At 40.8% G+C, this 18,396-nt stretch overlaps 3 protein-coding genes across 4 annotated transcripts; 1 reads left to right on the forward strand and 2 right to left on the reverse strand.

Moving 5' to 3' along the window:
• The first annotated feature begins 1,228 nt into the window (after positions 1-1,228).
• zgc:174895 (uncharacterized protein LOC100126024 homolog) lies at positions 1,229-3,810 on the forward strand. Its single transcript, XM_035155158.2, has 5 exons — positions 1,229-1,633; positions 1,812-1,905; positions 2,149-2,295; positions 3,203-3,298; positions 3,382-3,810. Exons 1-5 carry the CDS (start codon positions 1,511-1,513, stop codon positions 3,522-3,524), a joined length of 603 nt encoding a protein of 200 aa, XP_035011049.1. The 5' UTR covers positions 1,229-1,510; the 3' UTR covers positions 3,525-3,810.
• Positions 3,674-9,528, reverse strand: rab34a (RAB34, member RAS oncogene family a). Of its 2 annotated transcripts, none has more exons than XM_035155156.2 (11): positions 9,249-9,528; positions 7,755-7,866; positions 7,585-7,676; positions 7,426-7,494; positions 6,735-6,836; positions 6,584-6,648; positions 6,449-6,500; positions 6,268-6,349; positions 5,033-5,123; positions 4,558-4,665; positions 3,674-4,472 (listed from the first exon to the last, which is right to left on the reverse strand). In XM_035155156.2, the coding sequence occupies exons 2-11, from the start codon at positions 7,827-7,829 to the stop codon at positions 4,405-4,407; spliced, it is 804 nt and encodes a 267-aa protein (XP_035011047.1). In that variant the 5' UTR covers positions 7,830-7,866; positions 9,249-9,528; the 3' UTR covers positions 3,674-4,404. The 2 variants fall into 2 exon arrangements, with proteins under 2 accessions (XP_035011047.1, XP_035011048.1); XM_035155157.2 differs by having other exon boundaries at positions 7,426-7,491; positions 9,249-9,525.
• A 1,112-nt stretch (positions 9,529-10,640) lies between these two features.
• On the reverse strand, positions 10,641-17,847 carry tlcd1 (TLC domain containing 1). Its single transcript, XM_035155142.2, has 4 exons — positions 17,225-17,847; positions 16,141-16,223; positions 14,495-14,577; positions 10,641-13,442 (listed from the first exon to the last, which is right to left on the reverse strand). Exons 1-4 carry the CDS (start codon positions 17,428-17,430, stop codon positions 13,035-13,037), a joined length of 780 nt encoding a protein of 259 aa, XP_035011033.1. The 5' UTR covers positions 17,431-17,847; the 3' UTR covers positions 10,641-13,034.
• Between the last annotated feature and the right edge of the window lie 549 nt (positions 17,848-18,396).

Consider the following 18,396-nt stretch of genomic DNA (forward strand, 5'->3'; position numbering starts at 1 on the left):
ACTGGGGCGTGAACAGTATCATCATGGATTCTGTGTCTCCTGCAGTGAGCCCCATCGCAACCTGAGCCTGTTTACACGCTGGTCCTCATCCACGCCTCAGGACTGCAGGCGTGGATGAGAGAAAATATTAACATTTTCATAGGACCAGGGGAGGAATTTTCTGTATGTATGTATCTCATTGAAGGGAAAATCACAAATATGTATGTAAAAACCATAGGTTTAAATAAAATAGTAAATGAAAGCAAGTGAACAACAGGAATAGAAACATCAGTCAAGAATCAAGCAGTTTTAAACATGTATATTTTGAGCAGTGAACTGAAGTCAGGTCAAGTCTGATGAGATCAATATGTAGTGAGATGAGTACGTCTCACTTCATTTAGTCCAGTGTCGATTATCTATTGCTCTCAATGGACGACAGTGTCGGGTTTGTTTTTAGTGCACAGTCCTCACAGATGCAACCCCGTAAAACCAGGGATCAACACAGATATAAAAGTCAAATAAATTTCACCACGTCCTGCAGCTGAGGCCTCAGAGGAGAAAAGCACACATCTCTGTAGTAAACGTCAGAAACATGTCATGTTTAAACAAGTTTGAATTCAACACGTCACTGAAAAGTTCCACGTATGAGCAGAAACTGTGTGAAAGATATCTTTATTTTTTTAAGCATTAGTAATGTTAAACGTCCGCTTAAATCACAATGACATTGATCTCATTTGATTTACTGAAGTAACATTTGTGAAAGAATATGTAGTTGAAAACTTTCCTCTCAATTAACATCACAGGCGTTTAGCCTGAGGATCAATATATAAATACCATCTGTTGTTTTTTCAAGTTTTTGCCAATTTACTGAAAAATCATACTTTGCCATTTTTTCTGCATGCCAAGAATCACCTTCTCTAAACTCACTGGTTTCATTTCAATATAAAAAGCATCATTCCAACACTTCATCATACAGTTACAGCTGCACTCTGACCTGTATTATACAACAATAATGTAAGTCTGACATTTAAATACTGAAACTCCAGGAAGTTTTAAATCTCTGCAAGTTGATTATTTTCGTACTGTTGGGATTAAAGGAACTTAAACACTCTGGGTGCTTTGGACAAAGGTCAACAGTGACGTAAAGTGCGAAGGAATTTAAGTAAATGAGCTAAAACCCTTACGCTGAAGTGTTTTGTTTATTCTGTGTAATTCAGTTGTGTCACAGGTTTTTCGGGGAGAGGTCTTTGTGTGAGATTCTACTTTCCAATCTGCACAAGATCTTTTCTTTAGATTCATGTACGTCTGAGAAGTGTTGTTTATACATAGAAAGGTCTGTTCAGACACTGTTCAGCAGATCACTGCTCCGGCACTGACCACAGAGAGAGTGGGTAACTCAGCTCACTGTTATTAACAGCCCTCTTCCCACCCACCATTCACCCACACTGGAACCTGATCAGTGTCACTCTCTCCGACTCCCGGTCCGGTTCTTTCAGCCTGGAACAGCACAGACAAGTGTGGCGTTAACAAAATGGACGTGTTGGCCGCTCCTGCAGACAGGCGTAAAGGATGGTACCTTTCCCTGATGGCACCCAACACAAAAGGACCAATGTTTGCCTGGTTGGATCCGTCCAGAATCTACTGCAACTCCCTGGTATGATGGGAAACTTGAAGATTTCTAGTCTCTCGGCTCAGGCTGTTGATACTGCTGTTTCTGTTTTCACTCTTACATGGACACAGTTTGTGTAAAGCTCATGAATGCACATGCAGTGGCTGTGTCTCTCATGCACACTTTGCATTTTGTGCGTTTGCTGTGTTTGCACTCGATGCAGGCTCTTGCAGACTGTGTCTCAGACCTTCTCAGCCCATTCCACAGTGACACCATTGACCTGGTTGCTGGGATAGATGCAATGGGATTCATTCTCGGTGAGAAAACAACGACAGCAAATCATTTTAAGAAGATGTGTCACAGTGTGTCACACTAACTTTATTTTAGGAGGCAGCTCAGGAAACCTAACCCTCAGTCCTGGACTTCAGCCGGTGGGGGTTGGGGGACAGTGTGTCTGTGGTGGTGGGTGTTTAAAGAGACAGACAGGGCCAGTAACAAACTTTAACTGTCCTCAGGAACACTGATGCAGCCTGCGTGAAAGTGTTCGATGTGTTTTTCAGGAGCGTCCGTCGCCACCACTCTTGGGAAAGGTTTCCTGGCCATTCGTAAAGCAGGACACCTGTGTGTAGCAACCCAGAACCAAACCTACTCCGACTACACAGGCAGAGAAAAGAATATGGAAATAAGACTGGACGTCATAAAACCAGGTTGATCTTCATTTGTTTTTTATTCTGTAACCATGTCACAATTTGTCTTGAGCAAACTATTTCTATTCTCTATACTGTTCTATGAAGTGATGCACTTAGATCATCACCTGGACAGTGTTGGTTTACATGTGATAAGAAAAGTGTGGCTGTATTTATATGTGAAAATTTAAATAATGTTCAAAATTTAAATATAGGAATAGATGATTTGGACATATTTATTTCTTCCGTATTAAAACCCCAAAGTCAACTAGTGGCTTTTCGTCCTTTCATCAATTATTCTATCGATTTTTTTCTATGAAATGTGAGAAAATACAGAACAATGTCTGTGACAACTTAATGCAGCCAAAGTGATCAATTCAAACATGTTTTTAATTCAACCTGAACACTTTATTATTCCCTCTCACATAGCACCTCCTGGTGTTGGTTGAAGAAAATTACACATCAGTACAAAACCACACATATAACTGCATAGAGAGTAATTAGACCTACTTCCTAATTTCTCTGTACATATTAAGGTATTAGTATTAATAATTTAGTAATGCAATAGAAAAACAGTATATCAGAAGACGCTCTACTGCAGAACAAATAATTTTACATTTTAAACCATGTAACTCAAGTGAAATTTCAAATGCTAGACTGTTGTATTGGTACTTCTGGTGGTTAAGTCAGTGATTCTTGCATCATTGCAAAGTACAAAGTACCCTGTATAAATCAATGTTAATACTTACTATATCAACTTGCTTCGTATTCTGCACTATAGATTTTTTGGTAGTTTTTCCTCACCCTAGTGGAGGGTGAAGGACAGAGGATGTCACACCTTGTACAGATTGTTAAGCAATTGTTAATAAAATGTGATTTGACAACTGTTCTCCTCCCAGTACTAGTAGTTCTTCTCTCCGTCTTGCAGGAATGAGGGTGTTGTTAGTGGACCAATGGATCGAGACCGGTGGTACAATGAAGGCGGCCATTCAGCTGGTGGAGAGGCTGGGAGCCACTGTTGTAGGTCAGTCAACATGTCATTGTCATTTTTATCATGATTCAATGAATCAACACTAAGCTGTGAACGTCTGGCTCTGTTTCCTGCAGGTGTAGCAGCCGTGGCTATAGAAAACACTGAGGGGGGGAAGTGGATTAAAGAAAATTACAAATTCTCTCACTGCATCCCTGAAGAGCTGCAGAGCCAAGTCGATCAGAAATATCTTGAATCTTTCAAAAGCTTCAACAGGTGAACTAGTAGATATGACTTCACATAAGACTGAGATATATATATATATGACAGAGGAAATAGTTTTATCTGCAAGATGTATTTATTATTAAAAAAAATAGTAAGAGTCCTGTTTATTATGAGATCTTTTGAATAACAAGCTGCACTGTGATGTTTAGTAAATAACAGTTTTAATCAGAATACACGTTATTCTCTTTGATGGTGATGATTTGATTTATTTTCCCTTTTTAATACCTTTATATGACATTTAATGAGGATTTTTTTAAAGAAAATAAATGGTTAAACATGAACAGTTTCTCAGTTTATGATACAAAAATGGTCATCGATATTCAGTCATTGATTTCATTGACAACAAAAAGCAAAAAGTGCCTATGAAGCATACGCTGCACTTAAAAATCTTCAAGGCTGCATCTGCATTACAACAATGGTTCTCAAGCTACGTCTACAGATACATCTGTAGAAACACTGTTAGTGTTTTCTTGAATTGAAGCTCTAATTTACAATTTTATAAAAGAGGCAAAGTACCGATTTCATTAAAAACATGTCTAAAGTAAACAGCAGTTTTAATATGATAGTACAGCAGCAAAAGGATATATTTAATTCAAGCACTACGTAACGTAAGCATCCACATGTTAAAATCAACCACAGTCATTCTTTGGCATCTCGGCAGAACCAGTCATTTATGTGTCGCTCTGTGACTCCACAAGAATCCACATCCCCGCCGAGGAAAAGTCGTGGCACTCCAGGAAAAAACTGAACTCCACCATGTCAGGAAGTGAAACTCCAGCGTCCCACCTCCTCCTTTCACCACAGAAACCCCTCCCATGAGCTGGAGAGCAGCCACAGTCTTTTTCAGGCTGACTTTGAAACTCCGGCTCCCTTCCTCACTGACAGCAGTTGGGCCCTTTCTTCTTCGATGTAGCGTTCACACTGTTTGACGGGCTGTTGATTCCTGAAACAGACGCAGAGCCGGGCGTTAGACCACGTGACGGATGTGCTGGTTTTCATGGTTACAGAGAGATTGTGCAGATACTCACTGACGACGTCTCCAATTTGTCTTGATCCACTTTTCTCCAACTCGGCCAGAACGTTGGTCTCGAATGCCAACGATGCAACTCGGAAGAAAAACTCATTCACGTTTTCCCCTACAGCGTTAAAGAGAAAAAGTTCAGTAAGGGACTGTGGGAAAAGTGCAGATGGGGGGTGAACTATATTTATATATATATATAGATATATATCTATATCTATATAGATATAGATATACACTGTTCCTTTAATTTTGATTGCACTGCACTTACACGTACAGCAGGTAACATTCAATATTAATATTATAAAAACGCATTAAGAGTGAAAGAACCAGCATTAACTTATGAATAAACCAGCTACAACAATAACAACATTTTTATATTTTTCTTTCACACAATCTTTTTGTCTGACACCACTTCCCCAACTAATGGTTTTCAAACAGTCGCTCGTTAAAAGTTGGTGTCCGAGGAGGTGGAGTGTTTTTACCTGTGAGTGATGAAACAGCCCAGTACTCTGCACTGATCTCTTGTGCCAGTTCGAGAGCGTCTTGCTCGATCTGAGAATACTGAGCAGGAGACTGTCGGAGAAACCAGAGGTGACCAGGTGAGATATGGAGTAACCGAGTTGAACAAAATGACTCTTATGCTACAGGCTGCAAATAACTGTTACATTCATTACTGACCAATCTGAAGAACTGTGGTCTATACAAGTAGTGGAAAAAGAAGAAGAAATGTCCATTTCAGTGTCTTTAAGCCTTGACTGTGGCCTTCAGATTACTGTTACCTGAACAGGACACTAAAATCTGAAAATATTGATGTTATATAAAACAAAACAAAACTCTGAACAATTATGAACCTGGAAAATGGGACTTTCAGTGTATTTACTTCAAAATACCAAATGATTAATCAATTGTCAAAATAGTTAACAATTGATTTTCTACCATTTCAAAAATGACCTCAACAATCATTTAATTATCAAAATTGCTGCCAATTTTTGTCGCTTGATTAACCAATTTATAAACATAAAATTGCAGCTCCCCTGCAAAAGCAACAACACAGAAATTAGCTGCTCCAAGAAGACAAATAGACGCATATTTTAAGTATTTCAATAATGAGCTAAAAACAAATCTTGAAGTAGAAATGAAAAATTAGTCAAGAACAGCAGCTAGAGTAAACATATAGCATCACTGCTTTCTACTACAGTGAGTAAATCCAGCTGATAGACACTGTACATCACAGTGGGCTGAACTATACTGAATTCGGGCTGCAACAATTAGTCAGTTAATCAATTTGCTGTTTTTCTCAATTTTATATCACTGTAAATTGAATGTATTTGGATTTTTGAGACAATAAGATGAATTGATGTTACAGGGCTCTGGCAGACTGTGGAATTCCTGTGTGGATGATTACAAACCCCACAGGATACAATCAGAACAAGTCTGTAAAGCTGAAATCAAACAGAAAAAGGTAAATAATTCAAGAAGAAATAGAATTTTAAAAAATGGTCCAATAAGGATTTTTGCTTCCCACCACTGTAACACACAGTGAGTAGGGTCTGGGGTTATTTGGGCTCTGCTGCAGGATGAGAAACCACATTCCTGAGGTTTGAGCCTGGACACAAACGCTTGGGGCAGCTGGAGAAAATCCAAACTATTCACATTAGACTCCAGTGAAGACACAAGTAAAAAGTTCACTGGCGTTGTAGAGCAGTAAAAGACGTACGCTCAGGTCTTTCTTTGTGCCGACCAGGAACAGCTGGACGGCGGTGGGGTCGTTCTCTCTCAAGGCGTCTTCCAGCCACTGCCTGCAGACACAAAAAAAAAACATCATGTATGAAACCCCCAGCTGGGACAGTAAACAACTGTGAGAGAGCAAACAATCTGCTGGTGATGAATAAGTTTACCTGACGTGACCCAAAGAGGCGACATCGTTCACATCAAACGCGATGATCACAACTGGAGGAAGAGAAAATATCACGTGAAGGGAAATGTTTTTAATGTTTACACAGAAGTCTTATTTGTCCAGACGGATCTCTCACCCTGGGCTCCTCTGTAGTATGTGGAAGCAATGCACTTGAACCTCTCTTGGCCTGCAGTGTCCCACCTGTGATGGAAAGTGTGACTGGTGAGCGACAGATTGTCAGAGACAGCTTTTGCTTTCTTTGTAAGAAACGTGCAAGTCGGACTCACAGCTGCAGGCTGAAAGGAACGCCCATCACCTCGAACCGCTCCATCTCAAAGTCCACTCCGATCGTGGCCTTGTAGTTCTTATCGAACGCATCTTTGCAAAATCTGAAACAAATGAAAGTGGATGTGTTCAGAGGATCCAGGTGATGAACAGGTTGAGGAGCTAAGGTCGACAGAAATTATCTGAACATACAAATTCATAAAAATAAAAAAGTGATTCATGTGTGGATATGAATTAGAGAGCGGACCTAAGAATTTGTTTACAGGGTTGGTTCACCCAAATTACAATACACTTTTTTCTGCTCTAAACAACCAGAGTGCGATTCCTATAGAAGCAGTGAGGGTAAAAAATAATGGTTTGAAGCTTTTCATTTTTACAATCTTTAATAGTTTTAGCCTCAAAAACAAAACACACTATGATGTTTAAAACGTGAACAAATGATACCTTTATACTAGCCCTTTAATTTTATTTTCCCATGTTGTCCCATAATCTATTTTACTGAAAGTGTTGGACCCGTGTGTGTATTTCAATGCGAAACATTGCAACACCTTTAAATAATAAAATAACAAATTCAGAGGTCTGTGCTTTAATGAGGAAGGTGAATGTTCTCTCCATTCTTTCTTAATGAAGTTATTCATTTTCCAGAAGTGCACTTACTTGAACCTGCTTTCACTCTGCTGTGTTTGAGCTTACCTATTAATCAGACAGGTTTTCCCCACAGCCAGGTCGCCCACGACAATGACCTTAGAGATTTTAAATCTGCTGACAAGAATAAAACAAGAGGCAACAAGTGAGCAGCAGAAAAAACTGCACATCCCGTATCACCCTGTGGAGTGTGGTTTGAGGACTCACCCCACGGTGCCGGTGCGCTGCTGCTGGCAGGCCGTCTTCACTTTATTGTTGAATTCATCTTTAGTGTGGACGGCGGCTTCTCTCCTGAAATACTGCAGGAGAGGGAGAACACTTTGTGAGGCCGTTGACTGTCCCACTGATGTGAGGCTTAAAAGAGCGACTGATTTTACCTTAGGAAGCTGAACGATGATCCGGTCCCTGCGAACAGGAGGAAGAACGCTCAAGGATGGAACTCGGACCGACATGAAGCCTCAGGTTGATTCAACGCAGGGTCGTGGTGAGCTGGACGGAAAGAGGAGGAGAGCTGCATTAACAGGCCAACATCTGAACTCATAAAAACTGTTTCTAATTAGAGTGATGTGAATTTGTTATGCCTCATCATCAGGCCTGTTGCCTGGTGACGAATAAAGCTCATCTAAAATATCTAACATCTACGTCTAAACTGAAGAGATAGAAATAAAAACTAAATCCCACATCACTCCTCCATCCACCATCTTGATACCTTACTCTTCAGGAGGGACCCTGTTTACAATTCTAATTATTTTTAGTTTACATTGAGCTCATTTGTTTTAGATTTATCTTTTTTCAAATTGCTTCCATTTTTTTCTGTCAAGTTATCCATCACATCTGGATTTCCCCCTGGTGGTCAGTGACAGTATAGGTCATAAAACCTGCCTCCTCCATGTTAGTAGATGGGACTAAAAAGCAAGAATATAGACTACGTCGAATCTGTTATTTTTCTGTCATTTTAGGAGGTTGTTATCACACTGATAACACGTTCAAGTGTTAATGTTTCCACATTTCTTTCATGTTTGTGCCTCAGAAGTAATTTGTTGTAATATTAAAGGTTCAGTGTGTAGTATTTAGTGACATCTAGTGGTGAATTTGCATGTTGCAGCTTCCCTTCCAAACACAAATCTGTTGTAGCCTTCAGTCGTCATAAAAACTCAAAAGGTGTTAGTTTTTCCACTTTGGGCTACCGTAATAAACATGGCAGCCTCCGTAGAGAGGACCCGCTCCTGATGTAAATATAATGTATTTAAATATAAAGGGCCCATTCTAGGGTAAAGGAAACAACACCTCCTACAATTTAGATGAAACACACGAGTGAAAACATCACTAGGATGATTTAAAATTATCTGACACCCAGATCTTACACACTGAACCTTTAAAGGAATCAAAATGGTTGAAAACAGTGTGGGACACACACCTGGGAAGTTGGACTTTTGGTATCTTAGCCAATAGATTTACGGTAAATCGTTTCATATGGAAGGTTTCTGGACGCCTGAGGCAATAATCAAACATCCATGTGTAGTGGTTTGTTGGTTTCCTGCCCCACGGGAGAAACATTAACTGTGTGAAGTTGGTCCAGAGAGAAGCAGAGAGACGACTCAAACTTACTGTAACTGAGGGAATGAGCACAGACACAGACATCTGTGATCAGATTAGTGTGAGGACCTGTTTAATCCTATTGTTCCTCTGTCGTATAGAAGAAGTTAGTAGATGTGGGCAGAGAACTCCAAGAAAAACCAAAACCTATTTCTGTATCATTTTAACAGTGACTTCTAACACCCCCCAACACGCACGCACAGACACACACACACACACACACACACACACACACGTTCCAGTAGAACTTAGAAAAAGCAGCGTGTAGCTGTTACCTCAGATCCTCTTTTCCTCTTCTCCTCTGCGTCTCACTCGTCTTCCTCCTCCGCAGATGTTTCGCTATCGTGATGTGAACACGTCCATGTTTCCTGCTCCGTGTTGAAAGTGGGCTGAGTGTGAAGCGGATCCACGGAAGTTGAGACGAGACGAGGGGGAGCAGCAGAGAGAAGAAGCCGCTGCGCTGAGTCAGATCCCCGGATTCCTTCTTCTCTGCCCTCCCCGGATTTTCCTCTGCTCGGTCCCCCTGCTGGAGGAAATGAGAAGTGATCGGAAGCCAGGAAAGAAGAAAGAAAAAAAAACGATCCATCCATCCGTCTGTCTGTCTGTCTGTCTGTCCATCGATCCATCCGTCTGTCTGTCTGTCTGTCTGTCTGTCTGTCTGTCTGTCGTTCGTCCGTCTGTCTGTCTGTCTGTCTGTCTGTCTGTCTTCGTCTGTCTGTCGTCTGTCTGTCTGTCTGTCTGTCTGTCTGTCCATCCATCCATCCATCCATCCATCCGTCTGTCTGTCTATCTATCCATCCATCCATATTCATGTCATTTAATTGCTTTTGCATAGTTTATATTTTCATTTCTGTTGTTGTCATTATTTTATATGATTATATAGATTAATGAAGGCTGATTTTAACTGATATTATTTATTATTATATATTTTCTCCCTAATTTTGCTTTGCTTGTGAAGCAAAAGAGTAAATGTGAGACAACAGATAAAAGCTTCGATGAGGAACACATCTGTGAAATAATCTGCTAAAATACCTTGTACCTGTATTTCCTCTACATCTTCATAATGTCACTGTTTCCACAGTATTGTAATTTTTATATTTCTGCTTTTGCAAGGGAGAAAAAACGTGTAATCAAAATATGTCTCCAACAGGGGGAGCCACAACTCAGCTCTGACTGACGTGTTCAGTCTGTTTGTAAACACAATAAAGTGTAATGGATGCACGTATGGTGTATAAACACAAATGTAAATATTATGCATTTATACAAAAATAATATTATAATACATTCAATGTGTATCTATGATCAGATAACTTCATAGGTGGAATAAGGGTAAACATTTGTACTCTTGGTTACATATTGAACTGAACTGACCTCCTCTGTCCTAAGTGACAGTTTTATAATATTATAATAATATATATTAATATTAAATAATAAATAGTAGACTGACAGAAAATGTCCACAAATCAAAGTTACAGTACTTTTAGTACCAATGTATAATCAGTGCTGTTGATGAGGCCTCTAATAATAATGTACTATAATGTGAATGTTGTCCTCTCCATAAAAAATGTAAACATCTTGTAAAATAATGTAAAAATACTGAATAATTACATTGAAAATTCCTCTTCTTAGTAGAGTTTATATTAGAAAAATACAAATAACCCCCCCGGTGATTTTAAATACTTTTTTAATTCATGGTTTTACTCAACAATCCAAAATACAAGGCTCCTGAAAACAGTTGTCACTTTAATACATGATACACTGGGGCTGTTAGCAGCTCTGTGCGGGCCCGAGCACTTGCGATCTCAGGACCTGATGCTGCTGCGGGGGAGGGAGGTCAAACAGGGGCCGGGCGAAATGACACCGTGCTGCGTGCGTTTTGTGTATCGCAGGAAGGATAAACACGTCACTTCCTGCATTCATCATGCGGCGCTGGACCACGCCCACTAATCACGCATTAAGGTCCACAACATCAAGTGTAGACAAAACGGTGAAAATTTGTGTAAATCGAATTGAAGTTGTAAAACGAGGATTACCTCCTTTTGGCAGTAGGTGGTGCTATCGCTATCGCTACATAAAGAGTAATAGATCTGTTTAGGTAAAATCCAAAATGTCCGACATCCTGTTGCATTAATCAAATTGGTGCCGCAGACTTTTTTTTCGAATTTCGTGATAATCGGTTACACCAGATGGAATTGCTGCCTTTTCGGGGGGCGCCGTTGAGCCACTTTACCACGCCAATTTCGAAATACTCCAGAATACATACATTTTCATCAGGCCTGACGCGCCCTTGAAGTTTGGTGAGTTTTCGAGTACGTTCAAGCCGTCAAATTCGACTCATTTTCCTGAATAATGAAAAGAAAAGCAATAGGGCCTTCGTACTGTCGGTGCTCGGGCCCTAATTATTGTGGATCGTGGTCAAATGTATTTAGTGTTAGTTTGACTCAATAATCTCTCAGCTTTTACAAACCCACACACACATATCATTCTGTAACCCACTGTGTCTTTATGTTTTTAAAAGGCACTGCGGTGAAGGCACTGTAGCACAGCTCAGACATGTCCAAACATCTCTGTCTGATTTTGCCGCTGCCGGCTGAAATAGAAAATGAAATGTACTGTTCATTATTTGAAAAGCCACTGTCAGCACATACGGTCTTTTTGGCATGATTCGAAAATCTGCATTTTGAGGCCACTAATGGTTCGATGCTGGGCACTTGTATCATCCTTTGAAATATTAAAAGGAATCCACATGTATTTGCAAAATGCTATAGATCGACTTTTGAGTAAAGTAAGACGATTCACGACTTCATCAGAATATCGTCTTTCGACATCTTGAAAAAAACAATCTACTCTGTAAACGTACTATTACTTCTTAAACAAGCAAATGCACACACTGAAGATATTCTTCTGTCCCTCCACATCGAGTCTAGCTACTCATAACGCAGTATCAGTGCTGATTGTGCTGCTGCCTGCTCATTATGAAGGTTTCTCCCACGTCCCTGTGAGCAAAGTTATGTAAACGGTGTAATTGGCAAGAAGATGCAGCCTCGGCTCCACTTGTGTCAAATACCAACAGATTTCACATGAGACTAGTTCATTTGGTTTATATCATTATATCCCAGTTCAGTCACAGTACCTCCTCTGCCACAAATGGCTTCATTGAGAAAAGGGGAGCGGACATACTGTATTTAGACATAGTATTAAAATGTGAGCGCTCAAATTCATGTTAGAAAATCCCACTTGGCCATAGTTCGAACAACCAGGGAGAGAAAACCTTGCAAATATTCCTACTAGAGCCCGATATGAGCCTTTCACAGACATATCGGATATCACTGTCTTCAGTTTGCAGATATGCACCAACATGAAATGCAAACTTTTATTTGAATAGAATAAAACAATGCAGAAAACATTTACGTTTATTTTCCTATTTCGACTTCTATATCTTTGGTTTTATTTGTGTTTTCTTTTCCTTTTCAGTTATAGTTATAAGTTTTTGGTTAAACTGTAAAATATCAAACCTCATTTAAATTTCTTTGTCATAAGGGTTTGATAACAACACATTAGGAATCATTGCCCACTTTTAAATGGCCCCACAATTCAAACGTACGTGTTAAACAAATTATCCCACAATCTTTTTTCTTGATGGATTAAATATAATAGAGTTCAGGGAAATGGACGTCAACTTCTAGCTGAGAGCTGAATGAGAATATCGATGCAACTCTTGTATTTGTACGCAAATGCTGCGTTCACGACATATTATCAACATTCAAGTTGAAAATGGTAAAGCTGAATATTCGTCATTCAAACCTCTCATTCTCAAGTAAAATAAGTAATAACAACAACATCATAACTCTCCAACATCTGTAGAAAGCAAACCCTGAACCAGGCTGCATCTTATTCCACCAATATGTATTATTTTTGGGGGGTTGTTCTTTGGCAGAGAGGCACAACAAAGGAACCTGTGGTCACGAGGAATGGTGTCAGTTATAGTTTAAAAAAGAGAACATTTGTCAACTCCCACCCTGAATAAAAATCGTAATTAAGTCCCGTAAACCTTCCCCCAATCAATCACTGAGGAACTTCTTGGTGTTGTTGTTATGAGTCCCATTCTGTACCACGTAGCTCTTACTCCCCCGAGGGAAGAAGTCAGCACGGATCAGGCGGTAGAAATAAATCAGGATCATGATATTCATCATCATCATGCTGATGAGGAAGTATCCACCACGGTCCATCCAGGAGTAATTGTTCAAGATATACCAGGAGAGGTACAATTGGGTGCCCATACGAAACAGGACGTAGGTGAAGAGGTTGACGAATTTGTTGATGTGGTACATGGAGGACGACTGAACGGCGGACAGTTTCAGCATCAGCCTCAGGTGCAGCGTGACACTGTTGACCTCCACGAAGAGGGCGATGACGGCGCCGGCTACGTACAGCTGAGTGAAGAGGGCGTACAGGAAACACCCGATCACCTGAGGAGGAGGAGACACACACACACACACACAGAGAGAGGTGTTTTTAAACATTTCAACATTTTACATCTTATGAGTGAAGACAGGAGGTCTTGTTGTTTAGCTAATACTACGTAATATGTGTGAGCACTGAGATTTGCGAATGTCTAAGAGAAGCTGCAGATTGGTAGTCGGGTTTGCAAGTTGAATTTGTAAACTTGCACTAATGTGTAAAATGCATGTGAATAAGATTTGTGCACGTGTAAAAGAATATGTAAACAAACAAAAACACAAACGGACCGGGGGAAAAACATAACCTTCTTGGCAGCGGTGAAAATTCTCAGCTGTGCTTCTCACGCGACCTCTTAAACCTCACTGTCACAAAGAAATTCTAACTCACAGATGCTTCGGTTTCCAATGATACAAAAATGGGTCAAAAGCAGTTCTGATTTAAAATATTTCACATGATTGAAATATCATATGGAATCAACTTACACAACATGCTGTCAGACCCAGTGGAAAAACACCATTTCAAATATTTAGGCTGTTTTAGGCATACACCCCTCAGACAAAGACACCGTGGTGCTAAGGTGGGGTTTCTGCAGGTTTCAACAAGTTAAACTAAAGATTTTTAAGACATCTTTAAGGCCACCATGAATGAAATTTAAGACCCATGTCAGTTGTGATTGGTATGAAGGTTTTTTTTAAAGACAATCCTGAAATACGAAAACACAAATCTGCCTGTTTGTCTCTAGCTGCTATGACCCTGTGCTTGGTGGCACCATCTTCTACATTCACTGCATGCAGCTCAACTCACAAACAGCCTGTGTTGTTTTCTTGTAATTACTCCTTCCTTGTTCGGAGGCTACTCCATTAATAAACATTATTCAATTAAAATCAACATGTACAACAAATCAATAAACCTTCATGTACAACGCAGCCTTTTTAGTCGCCCTTTTTACTTTTTCTTTCTCTCTCTGTTAAACCTGTTTAGATGTTATCGCTTCGCCTTTCTTTTTGTTGACCTTAACACTGACTGTGAAACTGAACCAGAAATGCAGCCTTGTACATACCAGCGAGTGATGCAGTAAGAATTCCCATGATCCTCTTCCATGTCCCGTCAAGATGATATCAGCTGCGTCTTGCACAAAGTATCCTGCAGGGAAATGAAATGAGACTCATTAATCAGACCAATGACTCTTGGTTCACAGTTGTGTTTGTATAGCTCAGGTCAAACTAGTGTCAAGTCGCTGATGCTGCGAATGTACAGATTCAGGTGAAAGACTGGTGGAGAGACGACAAACATCCAGTGTGTGTGTTACAGTCTTGGTTGGATTTTGTCTTGATAGAATGTCAGCTAAAGAATTCATGAAGTATCCGTGGTTATTTAACTGTGAAGGGCTCATTTACAGCAGGAATTCAAGAGGGTTAGGTTTTGTTCCATGGTGTCACTGCCACACTGCTGCTGGCGAGACACACAACCAGCCGCTGTGTTAGAGAACATCACCGTGAGCGTCGGCCGTGGCCGGCCTCGGTGGAGCTCAGAGATGTTTGCGGTCGTTAGGGCAGATCACCACAGGTTTTGCGTCTCCATGGCAACACAATGATGCACAGAAGACGGAACACCTCAATCAGATCACAGAGGGGATTATCGCTGGTATCCACGGTGACTGAGAGGGAAACGCCTATTTCGTCTGTTTGGGGAATCATGTGGGACTGACAGATTTTTTTCCGTTGGTGCTCTGAACAACTGGAAAGGTGCCAGGACAAACTCAAGAGCAACTTTAGCAACAGACTCATCCAACCGCTCTGTTCACAGGAACGATACAGGAAGTCTTTCCTGCCCGGTGCTATCAGGATATACAATTCATCTGCCTCGGCCAGATCTGTGGTGACTGAACTGGACTAAACAGAGGAACCTTCACTCGACATTCTGCTCGTCGGCTGTTTCCTCTGCACTAAACACTCCACTCTGATTATATCTAGAAAATCAGACATATGACATGTGATCTAGACACCATATTAATATTGTATATCATATACAAGTGTGTATGTATGCATAACTTTATGTACTTAATCTCTCATTATTGTATTTTAAGTGTGCTGGACTTCCAAAGCACTTGTGTATTTTCTTTCCTCTTTGTGTAGTTTGACCTTGTTTCTATTGCATTTTGATATACTGTACGTTGCTGCTGCTGTGCCAATTTAATTTCCCTCTGGGGATCAATATCGTAATCTAACTAACCTACCTTCCTACCAGCCAGCCAGCCAGCTAGCCAACTAAGAGGAAGAGGTTCAATTCAAGGAGGGAAGAGACGATGCTGTCAATCACCACCGCTATCAAATTCTATCTCTAGCGATTTACACAAGAGCTGCAAAAATTTGTCAATTAAGACAGAAAAGTAACCTGTAATTTTTTTTATTTGTCTGCCAAAATACAAAAGATTTGTTGGCTTTAGCTTCTCAAAAGTTTTGATGCGATTCTTAAACTTGTCTTACATGACATATCTATGAGTTTTGAAAGGTTGGTCAGGCAAAACGTCATGTGAGGACCCCCCCTTTGGAAAATCACAACATTTTGGGGAATTACATAATTTTTTAAAAGACAAAATCTATTACTAACTAATCAAGAGCAACACAGATAAAATCCACGCCTTCATTTCGATCCAAAACCTCACTTTGCAGTTTGTGTTATCAAGTGTTTCTTTCATTTACTGACCTGTTGAGACGCAGACAAGCAGGTAAGACAGCGGCGTGTGGTAGGAGTGGAGGTCCGTCAGCGTCTCGGGCCACACGAGCACACTGGAGAGGGACACATGTTATGGACAGTTGGGTCTGTAAGGGCCTCACTCAGTCAAACATGGGCTCACTCCTGGAGATAAAAGCCTGACTAAGCAGGGACATTAATATCAGGTGTTGTGGCTTTTTTTATCCCCCTGACCAATAAATAACCTATTTTATTAGTTGTATAAATTGCACTTTGTTTTGTTATATTATTCCATCGAAATGCTTCTTATTTCCTACTTTCTATCTGTGCTTATATATTTATCTTAACACCATTGTTTCTACTAATTTACTGTCTCAATCTTTTTGCATTTTTCTTTGTCAGTTTTCATTGTTGTTTGACAAAAAGGCGGCACATATTTCTCTGCGTCCCCTCCTTGTATAAACACACCAAAACAATGTATTGTTAATAAATTACCCATATATCCCTTTTGTTACATGTAAAGTAGTGAACTGTTTCCTGTATGCGTGGTACAATATCAAGCACACATAACCTCCTTTAGAATATAAAAACGTGCTTATTTAACTGCTGTTGTCACATTTTAAATGCAGAGTTTATTATGGAGGGGAGCAAAAAGCTGTCAAAATGGCCTTTATCCCACTTTTTTATGTTAAAAGATGAGTCACATGCATGTTCCCCACCCAGAAAAATAGATTCTCATAATGCTTTTGCAAGATTCATTCAGCCAACAGGTTTTTCCAGTTGGAGAATCTGCAGGCCGACCGTTGAGTAATACAAACTTCTCACACAGTGTGAAGTTTAAATATGTGTCTCCTCTCAGTGATTCCAACGTGCGAGCAAAGGGAAATTACAGCCTCTGAGTAGCTTCTACATTTCAGTGACATTTCTCTCCCCACTTAAAAAATGCCATTGTCTTCCCCCGTCGACGACCCTGTCTGAACATGCTTTCTTTTCCTGGCTGCCACAGCCTGATACAGCTGCACACACACACATTAACACACACCATTTGGACTGTGAATGGACAATGGTGTCCCAGTGTGGATGGATGGGGACTTACCATGTCAGGGCCCATGTTCCAGTCAGCAGGGAGTGCACCATAGAGACAGAGAGGTTCTTCCACTTCCAGAAGCGGAAGTCATCCTGCCTCACCACCTTGGGCACAGGCAGTCTTTGCAGAAGTTGGTGGACAACCCTGAAAATCAGTGAGCTCACCAGCACTGAGAGGCCTGGGCGACTCTTCAGCACAGGAAGCAGGGCCTCCATCCTCCCCCCTCACACCCTCTGTCTCCGGGTGCTTGTTGCTTCTCTTCGTCCTCTCCCTCTGTTGGCTTTGTCACGCTCCTGTCACCGTCTCCTCGGATATGCTCGGTCCAAGATGAGATGTTTTCAAGGCCAGAGGTCTGCAGAGAGAGGAGAGGCTAACGCAGCTGCAGGATGATGAGCCTGGGTTTTTATTTAGAAAGTTGTCTGAGGTTCTTTCCGCCGAGCTGATGTTTTAGTCCTGCCCTTTCTTCTCCTCACGTGTTCAGTCTGAAGGGGGCGGCTCGGAGGGGATTCCAGAGACCGCTCATACCAATGCGACGCTGTTTTTCTCGCAGTTACGTGACGAGGCTCCGCGCTCTTCCCGCCTGTCTGAGCCGAATGAAGGCAGGAGTTGTGGAGAGGGTGTGGGGTGGGTGGTGCCGCTGCTGCTGCTCCTTGGAGCCACAACAAAACAAGGAGGGGCAGAGATTGCGATTACACAAGGACCAAAAAAAGAAAATTACAGAGCGCGACTGCTGAAACTTGATTTGTGGGTAAACACGTCGAAAACCACCTGTAGACAATGTGAAACAACTTCGTGTGGTAGTTTCTTCAATGTTTTCAGTGCCGTGCGTAGAAACGCCTTTTACGCACTGTGCGTAAAAGGCCATTTTCTGGATTAAATTTATACATTGGCTAAGAACAATAGTAATTTAATTTATGAATTTATGAATTATTTCAAGAAGATAAAAAGATGAATTACTTTAACACCAAAACTTGATTCTAAGAGACGAATACATTTGATGCCATTCTGCCGTGTGGATATACACACATATATATATATATATATATTGTTTTACTTACGTCATTTTGGTCGACGTTTTATTGAAGTTCCACACATGTCTCATACATGTGATGCCCCCTCAGCTCCCCCCAGCCAGGGGTTGTGTTGGGTCAGGGGCAGAAGCTGTTCACTTCTGTTCAGTT

This window comes from Hippoglossus stenolepis, chromosome 4 (assembly GCF_022539355.2).
Source record: "Hippoglossus stenolepis isolate QCI-W04-F060 chromosome 4, HSTE1.2, whole genome shotgun sequence".
In the NCBI taxonomy this organism is placed as follows: Eukaryota; Metazoa; Chordata; class Actinopteri; order Pleuronectiformes; family Pleuronectidae; genus Hippoglossus; species Hippoglossus stenolepis.